Source organism: Epinephelus moara, chromosome 8 (assembly GCF_006386435.1).
Source record: "Epinephelus moara isolate mb chromosome 8, YSFRI_EMoa_1.0, whole genome shotgun sequence".
NCBI classification, from domain to species: domain Eukaryota; kingdom Metazoa; phylum Chordata; class Actinopteri; order Perciformes; family Serranidae; genus Epinephelus; species Epinephelus moara.
Genome location: NC_065513.1, coordinates 4,475,972 through 4,495,649, shown reverse-complemented (window position 1 = coordinate 4,495,649; position 19,678 = coordinate 4,475,972). Strand labels below are relative to the sequence as shown.

The 19,678-nt window shown below is 40.9% G+C and overlaps 2 protein-coding genes across 2 annotated transcripts in view; both read right to left on the bottom strand.

Moving 5' to 3' along the window:
* Positions 1-18,531, bottom strand: part of olfml2a (olfactomedin-like 2A) — a 48,638-nt gene extending 30,107 nt beyond the window's left edge. Inside the window, exons 1-2 of the mRNA XM_050050340.1 lie at positions 18,263-18,531; positions 1,895-2,158 (exon numbers count right to left, since the gene is read on the bottom strand). Coding sequence (XP_049906297.1) covers positions 1,895-2,158; positions 18,263-18,331 — 333 coding nt within the window. The 5' untranslated portion in view covers positions 18,332-18,531. The remainder of the gene's footprint in view (positions 1-1,894; positions 2,159-18,262) is intronic.
* The window catches only part of LOC126393944 (coiled-coil domain-containing protein 106-like), a 613,357-nt gene that overhangs the window by 237,710 nt on the left and 355,969 nt on the right, over positions 1-19,678 (bottom strand). The gene's annotated exons all lie outside the window — the stretch shown is intronic.

Here is a 19,678-nt window from a genome sequence, read left to right as displayed (position 1 = left end):
TGTTTCTAGCTGCTTTTTAGGCACAAATGTGGGTGTTTTTTTAAGATCCAGTGGCTCTTTTTCCAGTAAGGTAATGCCACGAAAGGAGGCTGTTTTTCCAGCCAGGATTGTGCTCCCAAAACTGGGTAATTCAGCATCTTTCACTAACTATAATCAGGTTGTTTTTGTGCCTAAACCTAACCACACATTAACCACTGTGTTGTTGACATGTAAAGTTTCAACATATCTGCTACATTCTACAATATAGATGTAACTTATATTTGGTTTGCAATAACTTACGATGTCAAGATTTTTTTCTGGAAATGGGGTTGTTCTATTTGTATTATTCTTTCTATCCTTAAAACATTTCCTGCTCTAACAACACATTTGTTTTGCGATATATGGATTAATGATTTTTAAATCAAGTTCAATTTTCAACTTTCAACATTTGTCATTTGGTCAATAAAATGTCAGAAAACAGTGAAAAAGCACACAGATTGCTAAAACCCAAGGAGATGTCTTCACATTGCTTGTACAGGTCGAAAATACAAGATATATATACTGTATAGTTTACTGTCATGAGACAAAGAAAATCAGCAAATCCTTACATAAGCTGTGACCAGTAAATGTTTGGCATTTGTGCTTGAAAATTGAGTTTAAAAATTAATCAATTATCCAAAAAGTTGCAGTTTAATTGCTCAGTTCATCATTTTAGCTCTACAATATTTGTCCCCGTCTAATCTGCATTTTGGTCTAGAGCATGGTATGTCTCAACAGCTACTGGTCAGATTGGTCTTAGTATTGGTATTAATGACTGGATGATTTGGGTGATTTTTTTGTCTCGTGCCACAATTTCCAATTGTAGCCCACAGAAGAAACATCACGTTGGGCATATTACAATGATATTTGCTGATGATGGTCTTGACCTGCTCCCCACTGCTGGCAAGTCTCTAACAATAGCAGAACTGTACATGTATTTTTCCACCTGATTCCCTTTTATAATTCTGAGGTGTAATAAAAATTGCCACTAGAGAGGCTTCTGAGTTTCACCTTGTCAAAAACTATATTTTGTCTGGTGTACCAGCAGAATGTTCAGAGGAAAGACATTAATGAATTAGCAGGATGACTGTCATGAATTGGAAGTTGTGTTTTTTAAGAGAATAGTGCCTAGTCCGAACAACAGTGGATTTTTAAAGGCCAATATAATAACAACAGTTTGGAGCAGGACAAAGCCAATAGCCAATTAATCGAGACAGTCTTCCAAACTGCGTCAACCACCAGTGCAAGACGAAGAAAGGGCCAATGGATTTTATTTCATTAAATTTTGGATTATTGCAGAAAATATGCTCTGTGGCAAACAAAAGTTTTCGATGCTTACAAGTTTTATTCAGCAGGATAAATCTTCACAAATAAACACCACTTTTATGATTTTTGAAGCCTAATGCAATCACCACAAGTAAAGCTAACGTTAGGGTACAAACAAACTCCTCTAACGTGGCATGACTTAACATCACCACCACAATGAGGCTGTGAAACTGTGTTTGGTCACGACTGGTAGAGGCCACTATCGGAGCCAAGTTCCACCAACAATAGCTTGTAAAAAGTCCCATTTGCGCCGATTAAGTGGCCAAAGTGATGATCAGTCAGCTGCTATTAAATACACTTTCAATTATTTAGAAAATCCTGACATTTAGCATTATAAAGCTCTTACTGCATTTGTAAGATATGAACATTTCTGACTTCCGTGATGCCAAGTGGTCAAATGTGTTGAAAGCAAAACACAGACTGTAAATTTATATAAGATAGAATTGCCTAATTTTTGTACAAACAAACCTAATACCATCAGAGTCCTTTGAAACATGCTATGATCACACAAATATTCCATATATAGTGACTTTAAATTTCATCCTCTCACCTTTAGTAACTCGGGGGCCTGTTTCTTCAGCTTCTCCATCTTCCACTCATTCTCACAGGGGTTGAGGGAGGACGGCGGGGCCGTGCACGAACACTTACAGTCGGATCCAGAGCTAACTGTCTCCACAGTGTAAAAGTCCTCTACACGAACACTGCCACTCCGCAGCCGCATGCAGGCGTCCCTGCTGAGTGGGCGCATGATGCACTTACAGCGACAGTCTGAGCCCTCTGACGTCATTCGGACAGGCTCAGTCTCTCCAAAGATCTGGAAGACACAATGTGAATTGTTCCACTTTCAAATCCAAAGAAAAAAAGGTGTTTTGTGTCCTTATTTGTGTTGTCACTATAGTCTTCCTTTCAGTTTTGCTTGCAGGCCGATGTATCCCTTAGATATATTAAGTGGAAATTTAATGTGCTACTATCCAGAGCTGAGGAAGAATTCAACACATCGGACTTGGATATCAATGACCTGAATTGCACTGTATATTTATCCAAAGCCATAAAATGTCATATATATATTAGTCTAACCCCTCCTGGACATTCATGAGTTATAAATCCATTTTCTATTGTGGGGGAGCAAAAGCAAGTGAAGAAAAGTGATCCTGAAAAATAACCACAGGCTTCCTCTATTTTGAATGTTAGCAGGTGTGACTCAGAGGAAAACCTTAGAGGCAAACATAACTCTTAAGGATTGTGCATGGTCAGCTGGCCTTTGGCTGCCATGTCTGATGACAGAGCTTTGGCAGGCCTTGGTCATGGCTTACTTAATGAACGGGAAGCAGTGCATGACAGCCTGAGCAGACATTCCACACTCACCCTTTGTGAGACAATGGCAAGCAAGCATTCAGTGGCGATAGCTTTCATAAAATAAATCAACTACACAGATTGCTCTTTCAAAATAAACTGATAACATAGGTAAAATACTTTGTTTTTTGGTTGATTTACTTTGGTTTTATGCAACAAAAGCATGTGGTCAGGTTTAGATAAAAATTAAATAAAGTGTGGTTTGGATTAAAATTCACATGAGAAATGAAAAGCTGATTCCCGGGTGAAAGTCCAGAGTTTATTCGACCCATCCACCTCCTCTCCTGTCCTCCCTATATGGACTTTGTCGCTCTTTGTATTAAAGCCACAGTGTGTAGAAATTTCTCCCATCTAACACTGAAATTATATATTGCATTCAAACGGATAGCGCACTCTAGCTCCTCACTGTTTCAAACGCGTATTGCAACAATGGTAGCCGCTGTGTACCAAAAAGCTATGATAACATTGATGAAACCATGTCATCCGATACTTCATGGAGTATTCATTCCGGCTCCTTCATGGACACATGAGCTGACAAACTCCCTCCTCACCATGCTGGCTGTGTTAACAATGTAGGACTGTTGTGGCGGGTGTAAATCCAAACTAACCAATCATGTCTTGTCTTTTGACAACTGACAAGTGGCTCAACCTCACACACCTCATCCCTCTCCTCGCATCACTGCGCCACTAACAGCCGTTAGCCGCTGTTAGCGGCGCCACTACTACCCCGGCACTACTGCAGCATAACAAAGTCCCACTCTTTGAGCATACTGCAGGATCATGCATGTGCAGCATCACGAGAGACGGAATCCTTGTCGCCAAGAAAGCGCAAAAGGGAATCCAAAAGACAACGAGACCAGCAGGATTCCATCTCCCGTGATGCTGCATTATGCTCAAAGAGTGGGACTTTGTTTCAGATTTCCAGGGGTAGTAGCGAAGCGCCTCTTGCTCCTCTCCTTTAGCTTCTCAGTCACACAGCGCTGGCCTGGCTCTCAACGAAAACGGCAAAGGCAGTGCTGTATGTCCCTTGTTGGCAGATGTATTTTCAAGATGGCGAAACGTTATGGAACCTCCCAGACGACTTGCACGCACAATGTACAAACAAATCCGAAACTCTCCTTTTACAAGAATAAGTTATTATTTGTGGAGGTATTAATACACCAATGATGACATATTTATGAATGCAGACATCAATTTTTACCAATAAACAACTGAAAATGTTACACAATGTCCCTTTAAGGTACCAGCCGGCACTGGTACAAACTGATGCCGCCCAATGCGTATTACCACCAAAAAGGGTGCCTCTCTGTGTCCGTGTCTGACCCCAACAGCCGCCAACAAAGTGGTGGTATTTGATGACTTGGGTTATTACCTGCTGTCTCTAAAACTGACACAACTGGTGCATATCATGCTGCCATGAAAAGCGCCTGTGTGTGTTGGTCTCTGATGCTGCGATCACAGACAAAGTGGTGGTATTTGACAAGCTGGGAGTGAGAACAGGCTGAAAACCTCATAGATTAGATTTCTAAACTGGTTTTGGAACAGCTGTGTCCTTTTAAATGCCCCCCTTACAGCTGCCCAATTGCTAGCTGATCTCATTAGTGATTGGTGAAACTTAACAAATGAATCCTCTTGAACGACTCTTTTTAGTGTCCGCTATGTACCAGGTCAGCCTGTTGAACATGAATGAACATGAACATAAGCATAAGGGGCTCATGACTCCCTGACATTTCTCACTCGCTGTTATCATCGTGCACTGCTTACACTGGACCAATTAAATCAAACCCAAGGCCAATGGTGGATTCATGTGCCTCTCTGTGCCACCCACTTGGTTGTGTTAATGAGCTTCAAGTTATAATGTGGAAACAACATGGACACTACAAAGAACACATGTTGTATTTTATTGCTCAGAACGTTTAAACAACAAGATGAGAATGAAGAGCAAACAAAACAGATCAGGTCAGCCATGAAATATGAGGGGGAGCTTATTTTTCAGATTATTCTCACACCACATCAATGGGATGTCTGCTATTTGCCCCTCAAAGAACGACAGTTTGTTGGTTGGTGACACAGCCTCCCTGCACACAATGGGATGCTGAATCAATCCACTGAAATTAATATTTTATTTTCATTAATGTAAACTAATACATGATTTCTGATAATGCGTTTTGTGACTAGCTGTCAAACAAGCATGTATTACAACAGCGTGTCACCGAGATTTTGACACCACATTTTGCAAAACGTGAAAGGTTCAATATCAACACGAAGGAACCAACGCTGTGAAAAGAATTGGTGCGCCCATCACCAGATCTGAGTAAAAGTATGTACAGACTGAAAGCAAAGCCACATTTTAGATTGCATATAATGTCAATGTAAGACACGATGGGACACAAATTTGTACTGAAAAGTGAATCCTGCCAGTCACAGGATTCCTCAGGGATGGGAGTAAATTTCACTACTCATTATGTGAGAGGGGACAGGAGAAAAAGTCAGTGGGAGTGAATGGAATGGGAATTAAAATAACAACAGGTCAGATATTTATTATATTTATTAACCTTGCCACTTTTTCTATTCCTGATTCCACTGTATTCCTAGCATCTTTGTATTTTTTATTCTACATGTTTATTGTATGTGCTGTGTTCCCATGTTGTTGTGCTGGGCTGCTCAAACCAATTGCCCCTTGTGGGATTAATAAAGTTGTGTGAGTCTGAATTTTTATACTGTTACAGCTGTATGTGTTCTGTGCTGCTGTCCCTTCTCCCTCCTTTTGTAGATCTGCACAGGTGTGCTGCATTACTTAACAAGGTGCAGCGCACCTGGCATGGAGGAGGTGCTGAAGAGCTCCTGTGCCAACAGCAGAGGAGAGAGGCTCTGGTGTGGGGACTGCTGGTCCTGCTGCCTCTCACCATGGGGTTTTTGTTGTCTTGTTTGCCTGTTTTAATTCTAATAAATCCCATGGATTTGATTGTTTTAAAGGTATTCATGTGGTTGTTATTGGGTCAGTGTTTGGAGTTTTGTTTGCCCCAGTAGGGCCGCCTGAGGGTGGGGCGTAACAATACATAAATGTGCAGTTATAATTAGAGTAATGTGGGTTTTTGTTTTTAGCATTGGGACTTGACATGAATATTTTTTTGTGGAAGTGGGATGGGACAAAAGTAAAACTCCTCTCCCTTGTCATCCTCTATTGGGTGGTGTGCACGGAAGCAAAGAAAATTATTTCAACTTGAGCAAAAATTTCATTTCATGCGTTTCCAAAACCTTTATGATTCCAGTTTATGAACTTAAAGGCAAGAGGAAAAAGGAGTGAAACAGGAGAGCAGATCGAACTCGAGTTTTATCTGCTGAGTGTTGAGATCAGTCACACAAACACAGCACATGCAGACACACATGGTCTAGCTGTAGCTATGTATGAATGCACAAGTGAATGTATAGCATCAAGTTGAGATATGAGACCATGTCAGTCGTTACCCATTGTGCAGCTTGCATTATTTTTGTCCCACTAGCAGCAACACTTAAGGAAACCAAAGGATCAGTCTATCATTTGTCTGTTGGTTGATCCTTCTTTCCTTCTCTCAAACACTTTGGTCCATGACAAGCTATCTCAAAATATAATACATTGACTATATTTCCATGAAGTTTGCTGTGGATATTCATCATTAGGTCAAAACGCCCACTTGTTTGCAAAAACTGAAAATTGAAAATGGCCTTTAACCTGCAGCTGAGATAAGCAGTGGGCTATTGAGGTATGTAAATGGACCTGCATTTGTATAGTGTCTTTCTCGTCAACCGACCATTCAAAGCACTTTTTACACTACAAGTCACATTCACCCATTCACACACACATTCATACACTGGTGGCCGAGGCTACCATACAAGGTGCCACTGCTACTCAGTTTTTAACAGACTCACACTCTGATGGAAGCATCATCTGGAGCAATTTGTGGTTCAGTATCTTGCTCAAGGATACTTCAACATGCAGACTGGAGGAGTGGGGGATCAAACCGCTGATCTGCTGATTGGTGGACGACCCGCTCTACCTCTGAGCGACAGCCGACTGTGTAAGCTGACTTCTTTCTAACTCCACACCTCCAGATTTTTTTCACCTTCAAACTCATAGTCTTCAGACCCAACCAACACTGACTCAAGTGACATAACTTGAGCTGATGTTATCAGATTTCACACAGCTCCCTCTGGAGACACTAAAGGCTTTAGACAATTATTTTCACATATGCATAAGCCCTCCCTAACACCTGGAAACACTTAAATGTGTAACATCAGTGGAGTTCTCCTTTAAAGTCTCTCTGTAATAAAACCTTTTCTGACCCTGTAGCCACAATGACTAACAATAATTAAACAAGTGTTTATGCAACCTTTCTTAGTACTGGCATTGTACTATTGATAGCACGTTTTTGTTTTCTCACTGGCTATCACCCATGTGTTCAGTGTGCGTTTTCATTTGGAGTCTGCTGGACTGTTGGATCATCTGTTGGAGGAGGTTAGGACTGTCATCTCTTCCTGGTGAGATTTAGGGACCTCGATAAACTGCAGGATGGGCGCACATATGGTATCACTTTTATCAGAGATGGAGTCTTTATTAATGATCTGTGATCCTGTCCTCATGTGACTGAAGCTAGAAGGTTGTACGCTCAGAATATGAAGAATACGTATGTAGAAACTCGGTTGAAAGATTAACTGAGGTACCCGCTAGGATGGTTATAATTCACTTCTTTGCTATCTAAAATGGTGACAATTCCTTCTTTACAAGGAAGTTTTCCAAGATATGAAGAAAAGATAAAACACAGGAAAAGTCAAATACAAAAGCCCCCAAATCCATAGTTTAGTGTTCAATTTGGCTTGACAAAGCAATGCTTTTGGTTGCATTATGGGAAATATGAAATATGAGACCCAGTGCTTGAGCTTGACCCATACTAGGGACCAAGATATGATTTATGCTCAATTTTAGATACAAAGACCGAGACGGTGATGGAGACAGGTGGAGCCCTCTGTCCATTTCGTTCATATTTGTGCACATTTTCTGGAAGCTTACAGATATGGATGAAATGGAGCAGTGCCACCGGTGATCATGGGAGCAGTGTAGCGCTGTTCAAGCAAGATACAACCTAGTCTCTATATACAAACTCTACATTCAGTGAATGTAGAGTCTGTAAGCAAACCCTGGAGATCTTGCCTCCGGAAGTAGAGCGGAAGAGCCCTGGTTTCCGGTTGTAGGCTGTTTGTAGTCCGCGTGATATTGACCAATCACGTTTGAGCCGGCTGCAGTTGTTGCCAGGTTAAACGGTCCGTGCGGTGAACTAACGAGGCGGAACATAATTGGTGTCACTGCAAACTCTGAATCCATCGCAATGGTTCAGCATATCGGAAACGGAAATTCACCTCCTCCGCTCAAATCAAACTGGAATGCCAAAAAATCAGGGGTCTGCCCCCAGAGGCTGTGTCGCCGTCTGCTGGAAGTCAGATGCCAAATACAGCCGATGGGTTCCGAGAATGGATATGGATGAAATGGAGCAGTGCCACCGGTGATCATGGGAGCAGTGTAGCGCTGTTCAAGCGAGATACAACCATAGGAGACAGAAGTGCTACCACCTAGTATATTACTACAGCTTTGACAACTGTTAATCCACAGAGCAGTCATCTTGGATTTTGAGGTTGGGGTAGTTTTCAGTTAAAACTTCAGGAACGCACCATGAAAGTCAGGACAACCTGGCCTCTGCTGCTCGATTTTGACCTTTTTATTTTCAAACCTTATGAGTCATCCAATTTAGAGAAGTGCAATACAAAATTCCAGAAGTATCCCTTTAAAGATGATGAGCAAAATAACCATAAATGATACATGATAGGGAAAATTCTTTACATTTACAGCAATCCGCAGTGCATGACAGAAGCAAAAGTTGGACTAGGTAGTTAGAGTTATGGCATTGGGATTTGGTCATGTTTGATACTGAATGGCTTTCCGTAGTTACGATTTTAACAATTTTGGAAGTCTTTGTAGGATAGCAGCAGGCTGAAGGTACGGGGGAGGAGAAGTAGAGGTGGAGGTGGTGGGGGACTCATTAGTGAAGGAATGCAGGCTGAGAGATGGGGGAAGATGTGGAGGGGTGTGTGCTTTACCCTCCATTACTGCAGACATACTGGGAGGGGGTCTGATGGGGCAGGACTCCTGTGTGCAGAGCCTGGCCGATTCTGACCCATGTCAAGCGAAAAGGCAGCAGGTTGACAAATCCTACAGCCACATGAAAACAGAGTGGATTAGCAGATTAAACCTCTTTAGCTGAGGCTATGCCTACGGCCATGCTGAGCTGCATTGTTCAACCCCAGCCAAACACTGACTGCTGCATAGCAACATCAGCTTAAGTTGCTTTAAATTTGGAGAAGTCAGAGAAATTCCAGACAGATTTTCTTTAGTACTTAATGCTTTGTCAGGTCAAGAAGGACTACACCATTACTTTGCAGGCTTTACTGCAGGAGAAAGATTTGTCAGCATCTTATCATGAGAAATCTGAATCGTTCTGCCAATCAGAGCAGCTGCTTCCTTCTCCTGTCAAATCATATGTGCAGGTACGCCTAACCGACCATCCAGCATCTCATGCCAAGCTGACCTACCAGCATGAGAACAGGCAACACAATTAAGAGTGCTAATAATTAAGAGTACAGAGTATTTAACGCATGCTTTGAGCTTTGAGTCTTTGGCTTTGACCTCTGCGGTCAAGTGAAGTCAAGTTTCAGGTCAAAAAGAACACGGCTCAAACACAAACTCATGGCTGCACAATGGGAGGAAAAGAGCCGCAGACAGCTCCATTAGATCAACGGCTGCAGCCTTTAACAGCTAACACACCCTGACAGTGATGAAGTGAAACCCCAATTGTGCTCAGGACTGCTAAAAACACAAGATGTGTTACACAACGGCTGCTGCACTTGCTAGCCTCAGAGTTAAAGTCAGTGTTTCAGTAGCACCAGCTTGTTGAATCTGCAGCCTTGTTCATATAAACAAGGATATCCTCTGCTTGTAGTGCTTTGCCAGCTGGGGGAATCACTGGGACAACTGCACGGTATCCTGTGGCAAAGCTCAGTAGTTGAGCTGCATGTTCCAACCTTCAAACACAAGCACTTTTGCTGTGATTCCTGCTCTGGCCTACAGCTAATTCAACCCCTCCCTTTTTGCTTTTTTAACTATTTTCCCACAAATGCACAAAAAAGGCAGCATAAATACTATTTCTAATCAGTCTTAAGCCCATCAGTTGCTTGTGATTTTACAGGATGGACTATCCCTTTAAAATCCACATCATCTCCTGTCAAAGGTACTTAAGACCAAAACCAGCATCCACATTCCAGTCCAAAGAGTCTGCCTGAATTTTAATCTAATTTGTGGTGCTTATGATAAACAGTCTTACTGTGCCACTGTAAAGATTAATTAATTAATCAATTTGGTACAAAGGGAGGGATTCTATTAAAGCCTTCATTCTGGAGATAAAACATGAGCTCGGTGGCTCAGACTATAAACAACAACACTGGCATTAGCACGGGGATGTTAATTAGCTGCACACAAAGTGTATCAAGCACCCGCTGCTTTTGCGGGTACATATCTACATTCCTGCTGGCTCTGTTTACGTGTCCCGACACTCTCTGAACTTCCAGTCTTCACAGAATATCATGGCACATAAATGAGAAAAGGACACATCAAAATTTAAGTTACTGTTGTACTAAAATGACTTAATGAATTACTGATGTGAAAGTTATTCTCTGGCCACAAGAACATTAAAAAAAAAACTTTGAACAGGATTTTTACATATTTCCACATTTGCTTTATTTTTGCCAACAATCATCAAATCATCAGTCTGAGGGTGAAAATCCTGTGAAAACACACAGATACAAATCAAGCTGTCAATATGGCTCCCTAATACAACCCACATGCTATACTGTAGTAATCCATTCACAAGCACAAAAAGACACTTTCCTAATTATTAGTGTGTGTCCTCAACAACGAGTGGAATGATAGATGTTGCCAAAGACTTTTCCCCAGATGATTTGTTACAGCAGATGTTCATGGGAGATGTTAAAAAGCTGTACTCCAGATACTGTACACCATTAAAAAAAATTAAACACTTTCAGCCAAAAAGTTGGCCTTCCTGTGGGTAGTGTTACCTTCCAGAACAAGTGCCAACAGTTGATTAATACAAAGGTACTGATGCTAATCATAGCCATTGATCTAAGCCAGTAAAATAATTTTTATTGTTTGGCATGACAGCTGCTTAAAAATCCCTCAATCCTTTGTTTTGTGTAACAATGGTACATTCAATTTGTGTTTGAGTAAGGAGATGGAAATACATACTCTAATACAATGAAAGCATGTTAAAAAAATGACCATATATTTTGTTTTCACTGCAGCTACAGTTATTATCTGATCGACAGCCACACCACAAGCAATATATTAAACACTTTTAAAGAAGTATTTCACTGCTGGAAAGATGGTCTTTTCATAAAGCTGGGCTGCAGTAGGAAGACACAAATACTTTTAAAATTGGTGCTACATGAAAAGAAAAAAAAAAACAAGTAAAAATTTGCAACAAATGCATGTGGTTATATTTAGCCAGCACATGCATGTGGTTGGGTTTAGGAAAAAAGAGCAGGATTTGGCTTTACAGTCTTACGTGAAGCAAACATGAGCCTCCCAGGTTAAAGTCAATGGTTGTTGGAGCCATCAACCACCATCCCCCCCACCCATCTTACTCGACTTCTCGCCACCGTAACTTTCATTGTTGTCCCGGCGTGTTTCTCCCTGACACCCCCAGGCTTCAGAGTGAGACCGGATTGGTGCTGCTTAGTTTCACTTACACAATACAGGAAAAGTACGGCACCCACTTCCTGTCAAAAAAACTCTCAGATTACAGCTAAACAGGGCACTAAAACATTTAAATTTATTCAGCACTTCCTAATTTTACAGTTTTATATGAATTTGAGAGAGAGGCTCTCTCTCCATCTGGCCTAGAAATAGTGCGACACATAATCTCCCATGAAACCCCAAAGTCTTTGCTGTTTGACTTAAAACTTCTGTTGTTGTATGCAAGCTGTTTGCCCATGTTTCCAGTCTTTGTGCTAGGCTACTGGTAGTTAGTTCATATTTACCATACAAACACAAAAGTGGCATCAATCTTCTAATTTAACTCACAGCAAGAACGCAAATAAGCTTATTTCCCAAAATGTTGAACTATTCCTTTAAGATCAGGGAACGATAGTTGTTCTAATTAACAGAAAATGAATGTTAAATGTAGGTCTATAATTGGATGTGAGCTCTGTTTCTCATTAAATAAGATGCACTACAGCACCAACACCACTCCAACCTCAACACCCTTACTTTCCTTGTTGGTGCATATAGATCAAGGCATAGACCTCCAACCTGACCCCAGCCATTAATGCAGTGGTATGCAATGTGAGGCCTTTTTAAAACCAAATTGGCACGTTATAAGAGCCAATCTGCCCCACCTGTCTTAGATCAATCAATCAATCTTAGATCAACATAAATAAATGACCCAAACTCGACTCCACACCTGCAAACTGGACCTGAAAGTTTCTGGTAATGACCGTCACCAATAACTAACTTGCTGGTGGCTATATTGTATGTCATTTTAGTAAATATCACAATGGAATACGAGTATTTTCTGTTTAAAAAGTACAGACATAGGAAGAGAGCAAGTGCTCACCCATCTTTTAAGTGGTTATGTCTGAAGTATGATCTTGAGTGTGCAGCTGATAACCTATGTGGTTTGTTTACAGGAGCACACAGCTGACAGGTACAGTGGTTTGTTTACATGATGCTACAGAAGTGCATATTTATAAGGATTTACAAGGATTCAGTGTGGACAGAGAGGCGCTTGCTTGCTGTTAGGACATGCTTTTAGGCTTACATAGTTACAGAGGGAAATATTTTTACCTGACATAATGACCAGAGAGATTTATATGTTGGATTTCAACAGATATTCCAGGTTAAAAGCCGAGTGAGGGAAAGCCTGAGCACAGCAGTGCTGATGATTAATCTGCTTATTGTGTGAAAGAGACAGAGTGAGAGAGAAAGAGAGAGACAGAGAGATACCCCTTTTCCACTGAATTAGCTCTGGTTCTTGAATGGCTTCTGTTCATGATTACTAGAATCTTGGTGCTATCTAGCTAACCATCCTGTGTGTCCTCAAGTTTTGAGCAGAACCATTGTAATCAAGGATGTATCATCAACAGAGGGCGCTGCACAACGCACAACCAAAGTAAATAATAGTTGCAAAATTGCAGATTACATTGATCACATGTAAACTGTTCTGTTATTAAAGATCATTGTTTTTACCCAAAAAACAAGCATGGACCAACTACTAATGAGACCACTGCACACTCAAGACGATTTCTCTCTTGGCTACTCCATTGTTGCATTCTCCATCCTCTCTGTCCAACCTGTAGAATATGACACACCCACTGATGTCTTCACGGTTCACACTTCAGTTCACTGAAAAACTGCTATTTTTTGGTTCCAGCTGAGAATAAACTTTTCTGGGTCTGGGCCAATCTATTTTTGGTCAAAATGCTCTGAACATTTCAAAATTAGGTGCTGGAACTGGAAATGAATTGGTTCCATGTTGGCAGAAAAGGGGTAAGTAGTAACAGACAGAAAGAGGGGGAAAAGAAGGTAGAAGTTGGATGACTGCATAATGTTTCTGTATGTTATTAATAACTTAATCAGAACCCTGCTTTGTCACACCCACCTGACACCTGTGATACCTTCTAACAAGTAGGAATGCACAATATTGGATTCTTTGGCAATATCCAATATGCCGATACATAATAACTCATTTGGCCAATTTTAGTGATCATAAAGTCTCTTCTGTAGTGGAATTAACATCATATTGTGCATGCATACTCTTATCTTGTGGCCCACCATCAGATGGAGACATTAAATACAATGCTTTTCAGTGTATGTGATATTCATTCATTGTGCAAAATAAGAAAAAGCATGTTGACCGATTCCCTTCAAAGCCAATATCAATCGATGTGCCGAAATTATCATGCATCCCTTCTAACAAGCTTACCCAAACCCACCCAATCTGTGGGTCTGGCAGGCTGTGGGTCGACCTGCTTATCACTACCTGATACAAAAGACATGGTGACATCTGAAAATTACAATATGGCTGTTTTTTTGGGTCATATACTCCTTGACAGGAATATGTCACACAAAGAGAGCTGCAAGCCTCTTCAATTGCTTACACTGCTTTTGCGGATTGAAGAAAACAATTTTTGCATGAGTGTTTAGTTGTTCACTGAATGTGCCCAAAGGGTATCTGAGGGTTTAAAGTTTTCTCATCCATGTTTGTAAACAGAATACAGGGTACAAGGGCACAGGTCTGTAAAGAGTTAAGCCTAAGAGAGATCTCATGTCAGGAATTAGGACATCCAATGCACTCCAGACAACAGACAATCTAAATTTGAAACATATCTGTGATCATATATCTTGCTCTCAAGGATTAAGGGATCTGAACAGAGGGAGAAAATGGCCTAAACTATGTGAAGGCATAGACGCCTGAGGAAAAGAAAGGGAACATTTGAGAACATGTGGAGTGTAAATGAGTCTGTAATAAAAACAAGGCTTTGTTGTATGGCTCGTAATAAGATTTTTGGTCCCTATCCACTCCTCTTTTACTTCTAACTATAATTTGCTATAGAACCCTTGATTACACCGATGAACATATTGCAGCTAGTTTGAAATGTTATTAGTTCACGTAATATTTATGGACATTTTATGGACATTTTATGGACACACGAACAGTTAAAATCATATGTGGGGGAGCTAAAAGTCATACCCACAGTCTATGGTGGAGAACAGGCTAGACTATAATATCCATGTTTTGTACATTTTGTACTAAAGCCAAGCTGTGTCAGACCTGTGTGAAACCCTGTTCATGTGCAGGGCCGTGCACCTGGATTGTACAGTAAATGTTGACCCATTCACACTGTCACCAAAAGCAGATTTTCCCAGGTCGATCTGCTCTTTCTCATTTCCAACAGCTTGCAGCTTTGTTTTAACCACAAACTCGATACTCGACTTTTTTTACCCCGATACTGTTGACTCTTCATCAAGCACCATGTGGCATCCGCAATTAAATAAAGTCATGTTGGCATAACAAAGCATGACAAAATGTCATTTCTCATATGCTGTGTCCATCATCCATGGCTACTATGAGGCACATTACAGAACCTGTAAATGAATCATGAAGCTCTGTCTCTACTACTGTTTCATTGAGCCAGACTGAATGTCCCAGTCTGCTCTTTCTTCTCCCTAGCCCTCAGCCGACCTTGCACAGATTGTCCCTGGGTTTGTTTACAACCAAAACATGAAGCAGGTGCACGCGCTGGTTCCCACGCCACCCTCTGGCACCCTCCATGCCCTCCTCTAAACATTCTTTGTCTCTCATTAATGCGAGTGCCACCAGTTTGGCGAGAGACTATGACTGGGTGTCTCCACCAGAGCTGTGACACTGTTGCGTTATGATGGATGGTGCTGTTAGGAGAGATATGTCATGTTTTGTAGGGATGCAAAGCTAAAAAAAAACAGTGGATTATAACTAAACCAGGGGTAGGCAACCTGTGGCTCCGGAGCCACATGTGGCTCTTTAGCCCCTGTCCAGTGGCTCCTTGAGCCTTTGAGAAAAGAAGTCTATGGAAATTCATTCTATGAATCCAAATGTTGCTGAACCTCGATAGCAGTGGCTGGTTAGCTATGGATGCCAAATCCAAAAAAGTAAATTGAATAAAATAGAGAATGTAGTAGTGCGTGGACAGATTTGTTTGCTCTCACTGCCAGCTCTGCAAAATTTAAGTACCAAATAATCATAAATAGTGCCCTGCACAGTGTCCACCTTGTGGTAAAACATATTAACAAATGCTTATTTAGACCATAAGTATACGCTAATTTAGACTTAATAGGCTATTTACCTTGATTATAAGGCTCAAACATGTTTTGCGGCTCCACACAGATTTTTTCAAATTATTCTTGGTCAAAAATGGCTCTTTTAATGGCAAAGGTTGCAGACCCCTGAACTAAACTTTCAGTTGCCTTTGCAAAACTCTTCAATTTTAATGTATGAATTTCATTTAATCAATTATTAATATGCAAGTTTTTTTTTATTTTGTGAATGATTGCATCTTTTCATAACTTTTTTGGTTGCATATTATACTTTTGTATTAATGAGTTGACAGTAGATGACAGACAGCTGGGGAAAACCATGCAGCAAAGGTTCCTGGATGGACGCTAACAGGGTATACTGTGGTTCATGTTCAGTGCATTAAACCCCCAGGACACCAGGTTGCCCCTTTCTTTTAGACATAAATGATAGGACAAAATACGGATCATTTTGGGGAATACTTTCTTTAGAAAATCTTTGTATAATCAGTCTGAGCAGGGACAAGTATAAACTGTTACCACAAATTTGGAAGAACTGATGTCTAAAATATCACTATGAGTTGCAACATTAAGATTTCCCATCACTGAAACAAGGGGGGCCCAGACCAAACCAAACACATACTTTTGGCCACAAAGACTTTAACTACTACTTCACACAAAAACACTGCCACATGCCGCACCAGTCACTGATGTAATTACAGTTTTTCTAAATTGTTTTTAATGAAACTGGGATCCACTTGATCTTCATCATCACCTTCTAAGCACAGCAGAAGTCTTGTCTTGCAAATGTGTTAACACTTTTTCAGTAGTTCACACAGTATTCACACTCTTTTCTGAAACAGTTCACAAAGATCTCATAGAAAGACCCCAAACTCTATTTTTTTTTTAAAAGATATTTTTTAGGGCATTTTTGCCTTTAATTGATAGGACAGTCAAGTGTGAAAGGGGGAGAGAGAGAGGGAGTGACATGCAGCAAAGGGCCACAGGCTGGAGTTGAACCCGGGCTGCTGCAGTAACAGCCTTGTACATGGGGCGCCTGCTCTGTCCACTAAGCCACCGACACCCCCAAACTTGACTGGATTAACTGTGTTCAACAATATCTGATAGAGATTATTTCCATAATTATGAATTTCTAATGCCCTTGTGTGAAACTTCTTTACACAACTCTTCAACCAGCAATCAGTCTGTTTCCACCTATAGAAGATGCCACCTCTGTGTTGCTATTTGCAAGCGTGGATCCAAGAGAAAAACAGCATGTAAGGGGAGGAAGAGACCGTTATTCAGCATTTCTGACTTTGAAAAGTATGAAAACAAGACTATGTCAAAAGCTAAATAGCTGTAGCAGTCCAGACAAAAAGGATGACATGGAAAAATCTGATTGAGCACAATTAAAGAATTGTTTATGAGTATTTCTGAGTTTGGCTGACATAAGTTATTGGTTTTTTTGTGAAAAGAGAATGCAGCACAAAAGCGGAACCACAATGAATACTTATTGTAATTCAATACAGGGCATTATTTAGGTGCTTACTGTAGGTCTTACTCAATAATGGGAAAAAGCTACACACAAAATAAATTAATTAAGAATGCTTTATTTTTATTTTTTTTACAGCATTTCAACTGGGAATCTAAAAAGGTGTAAAAAGTGCAGGTGCAGCAGGGTGTGGTATCTCTCATAAAATCACCTCTGGAGAGAAGAATACAGTTAGTGTTGTGATATGCTTGCTTACCTTTTTTGGCACCTAATATAACTATGCAAAGTATCAACAACTGGCACAGGCATTGTCCATTGTGTGATGCTTGATGTAATTGTGTGTCAGCTTTTTGGAAAATGTTACTTCTGAATGGACAAATGTGTTCAAGTAAATGAGAACATCTGTAATCGTACTGCTGGGAGTATTACTATAATGAATACTGCCTTCCACTCCCTAACTACTACTACTATGGGGAGTTTACTCTGCACTGACCTAAATTCTTGCTGATTTGGCTTTGTATCCACAGCAGACAGTTGTTAACAGTCACACACCATACATGGCCATAAATGTACACGACAGAGCCTCTGGTCTTATAATGTGTACTGTACATGTCTTTCATCTTCTGGTTGTGTCTGTCTGTTTGTGTGTGTGTGTGTGTGTGTGTGTGTGTGTAGAGCTGGATTAGGCTGAGGGAGAGTGAGGGGTTACTGGAGTCCAGCAGCTGCACAAACAAGGGCAGCCAGATATTACTGTTTGCCCACTGAGTGCCATCTCTCCCACACTCTGCTGGCACACACCGGAGGTGTCATTACATAAACCCATTGTTACTCATGTAACACAAAAGCCCTCATTGGCAGGATTATCAGAAAAAATGACACATAGCCTGAACCATCTGCCGGCTTTAGACAGAAAATTTAAAGGTCTAGCTTGAGGGCAATGTTGGTCAAATCACTTATTTGTCTGAGGCAGAGGCACCACAACACGGAAGAGGTGACGCTGAGCAGAATAGAAGTGGGATACTGTCTGAAACACTGACTATCACTGACTGTGAACAGCCCGTGTTCCAATATCTTAATACAAATCAATAATGCCTGGGGAATTAAATTTAAATAATTCTTATCTTCATTGTGTCATTCCTTACCTTGCTCTGTGAGGACGCATCCTTACATAAAACCAGTAGACAGGCGAACAAGTTCGTGTATCTCCACATTTTCTCTCCTGAGTGTCTGGGCGTGAAGTTCAGAAAAAACAAAGCGACAGCCACTGCGTTCAGTCCATAAGGTAAATTAGTGCACCTATTTTAACTCCATTTCCTTGTCACACAACGAGGATCAGATAGCATGTGTCCGTCTGTATGGATAGGATGTTAGTGTGTGCGCTACAGAGTGCGCCCTGTCTGCGCAGCGCGCTGTTTTCGGCTCGGCGCACAGTGCGCATCATCTGTCATCCGCTATCCTCTACTAATGGGAGGGGTTTACACACAAACACACAGGCCGTTAGTAGTGTGTGTCTGTACAGGACTGCGGGGTTTCGGTAATAATAATACTATTAATACAATAATAATACTTATTATTATTAGTAGTAGTAGAAGTAGTAGTATAACTCAGCTAATGTATAATTTGATATTTTTTGAATTTATGAAAATAATTTATTTAACCTTTTGAATTCAGTGCACATAACGTTACACACTGAATAGTGTCATTATGTGTATGTTGAAAAGTGGTAATGACGGAATACACCCTTTCAGGTAGACAGCAGTTGCCCAAACACACATCAGAAATTTGAAGGACTTTTGGCGCCATCAGCTGGCTGATTATTCATTTCACACTCCAAAGCCACACAAGTATGGAATGAAGGTCCCAGGAGGAAAATTAGCTGCTGAGCCCCCTGTGTCTCCTAGTCTCTGTAGTTTTCTGGAATACCAAATATCTCCTGATTTGCTGTGTGGTAAAATGTATTAAACATATTAATTTAGACAACATATAGCTTAAACACAAAACTGAATTGATAAGTGTCTAAAATTAGAAGTAGACTCACAGACCATCTTTAAGACAAGGCCACCAGGCAGGGGCGTTGTAGTGGGAGGAAAAGTGGGTCTGATTACACAGGGCCCCAACTGGAGGCGGGCCACGAAAAGCCTGAGATGGAAAATTTGTTTTAGTCTGTAATTTTTTATTTCTAATTAGTGCCATAACTAAATTAAAATCAGCTGAATAGATTTGTTGAAAGACTGAACTTTGTACTAAAAAAAAACTGTGGAAACTCTCTGAGGCTCCTTTCACCCCTTAAAGGCACAAAATGGTTTAGTCTGCCCCTGCATCAGGATTGGTCTTTAAACACAGGTACTGTAAGCCCCGTTTCCACCAAACACTTTCGGTATTGTACCTTTGGAACCAATAGTAACCCCTCAGACATGGTACCTAGACCATAGGTCTGTTTGCGTTTCCACTGCAAACAGTACTCTTAAATGTGGGCAGGGTTGGTTTCACTCACTGCTCTGTCCAGCACTCGCTGTACTTCTTCATCACCGGTGACACAGAGGGAAGTCTGCACCTCG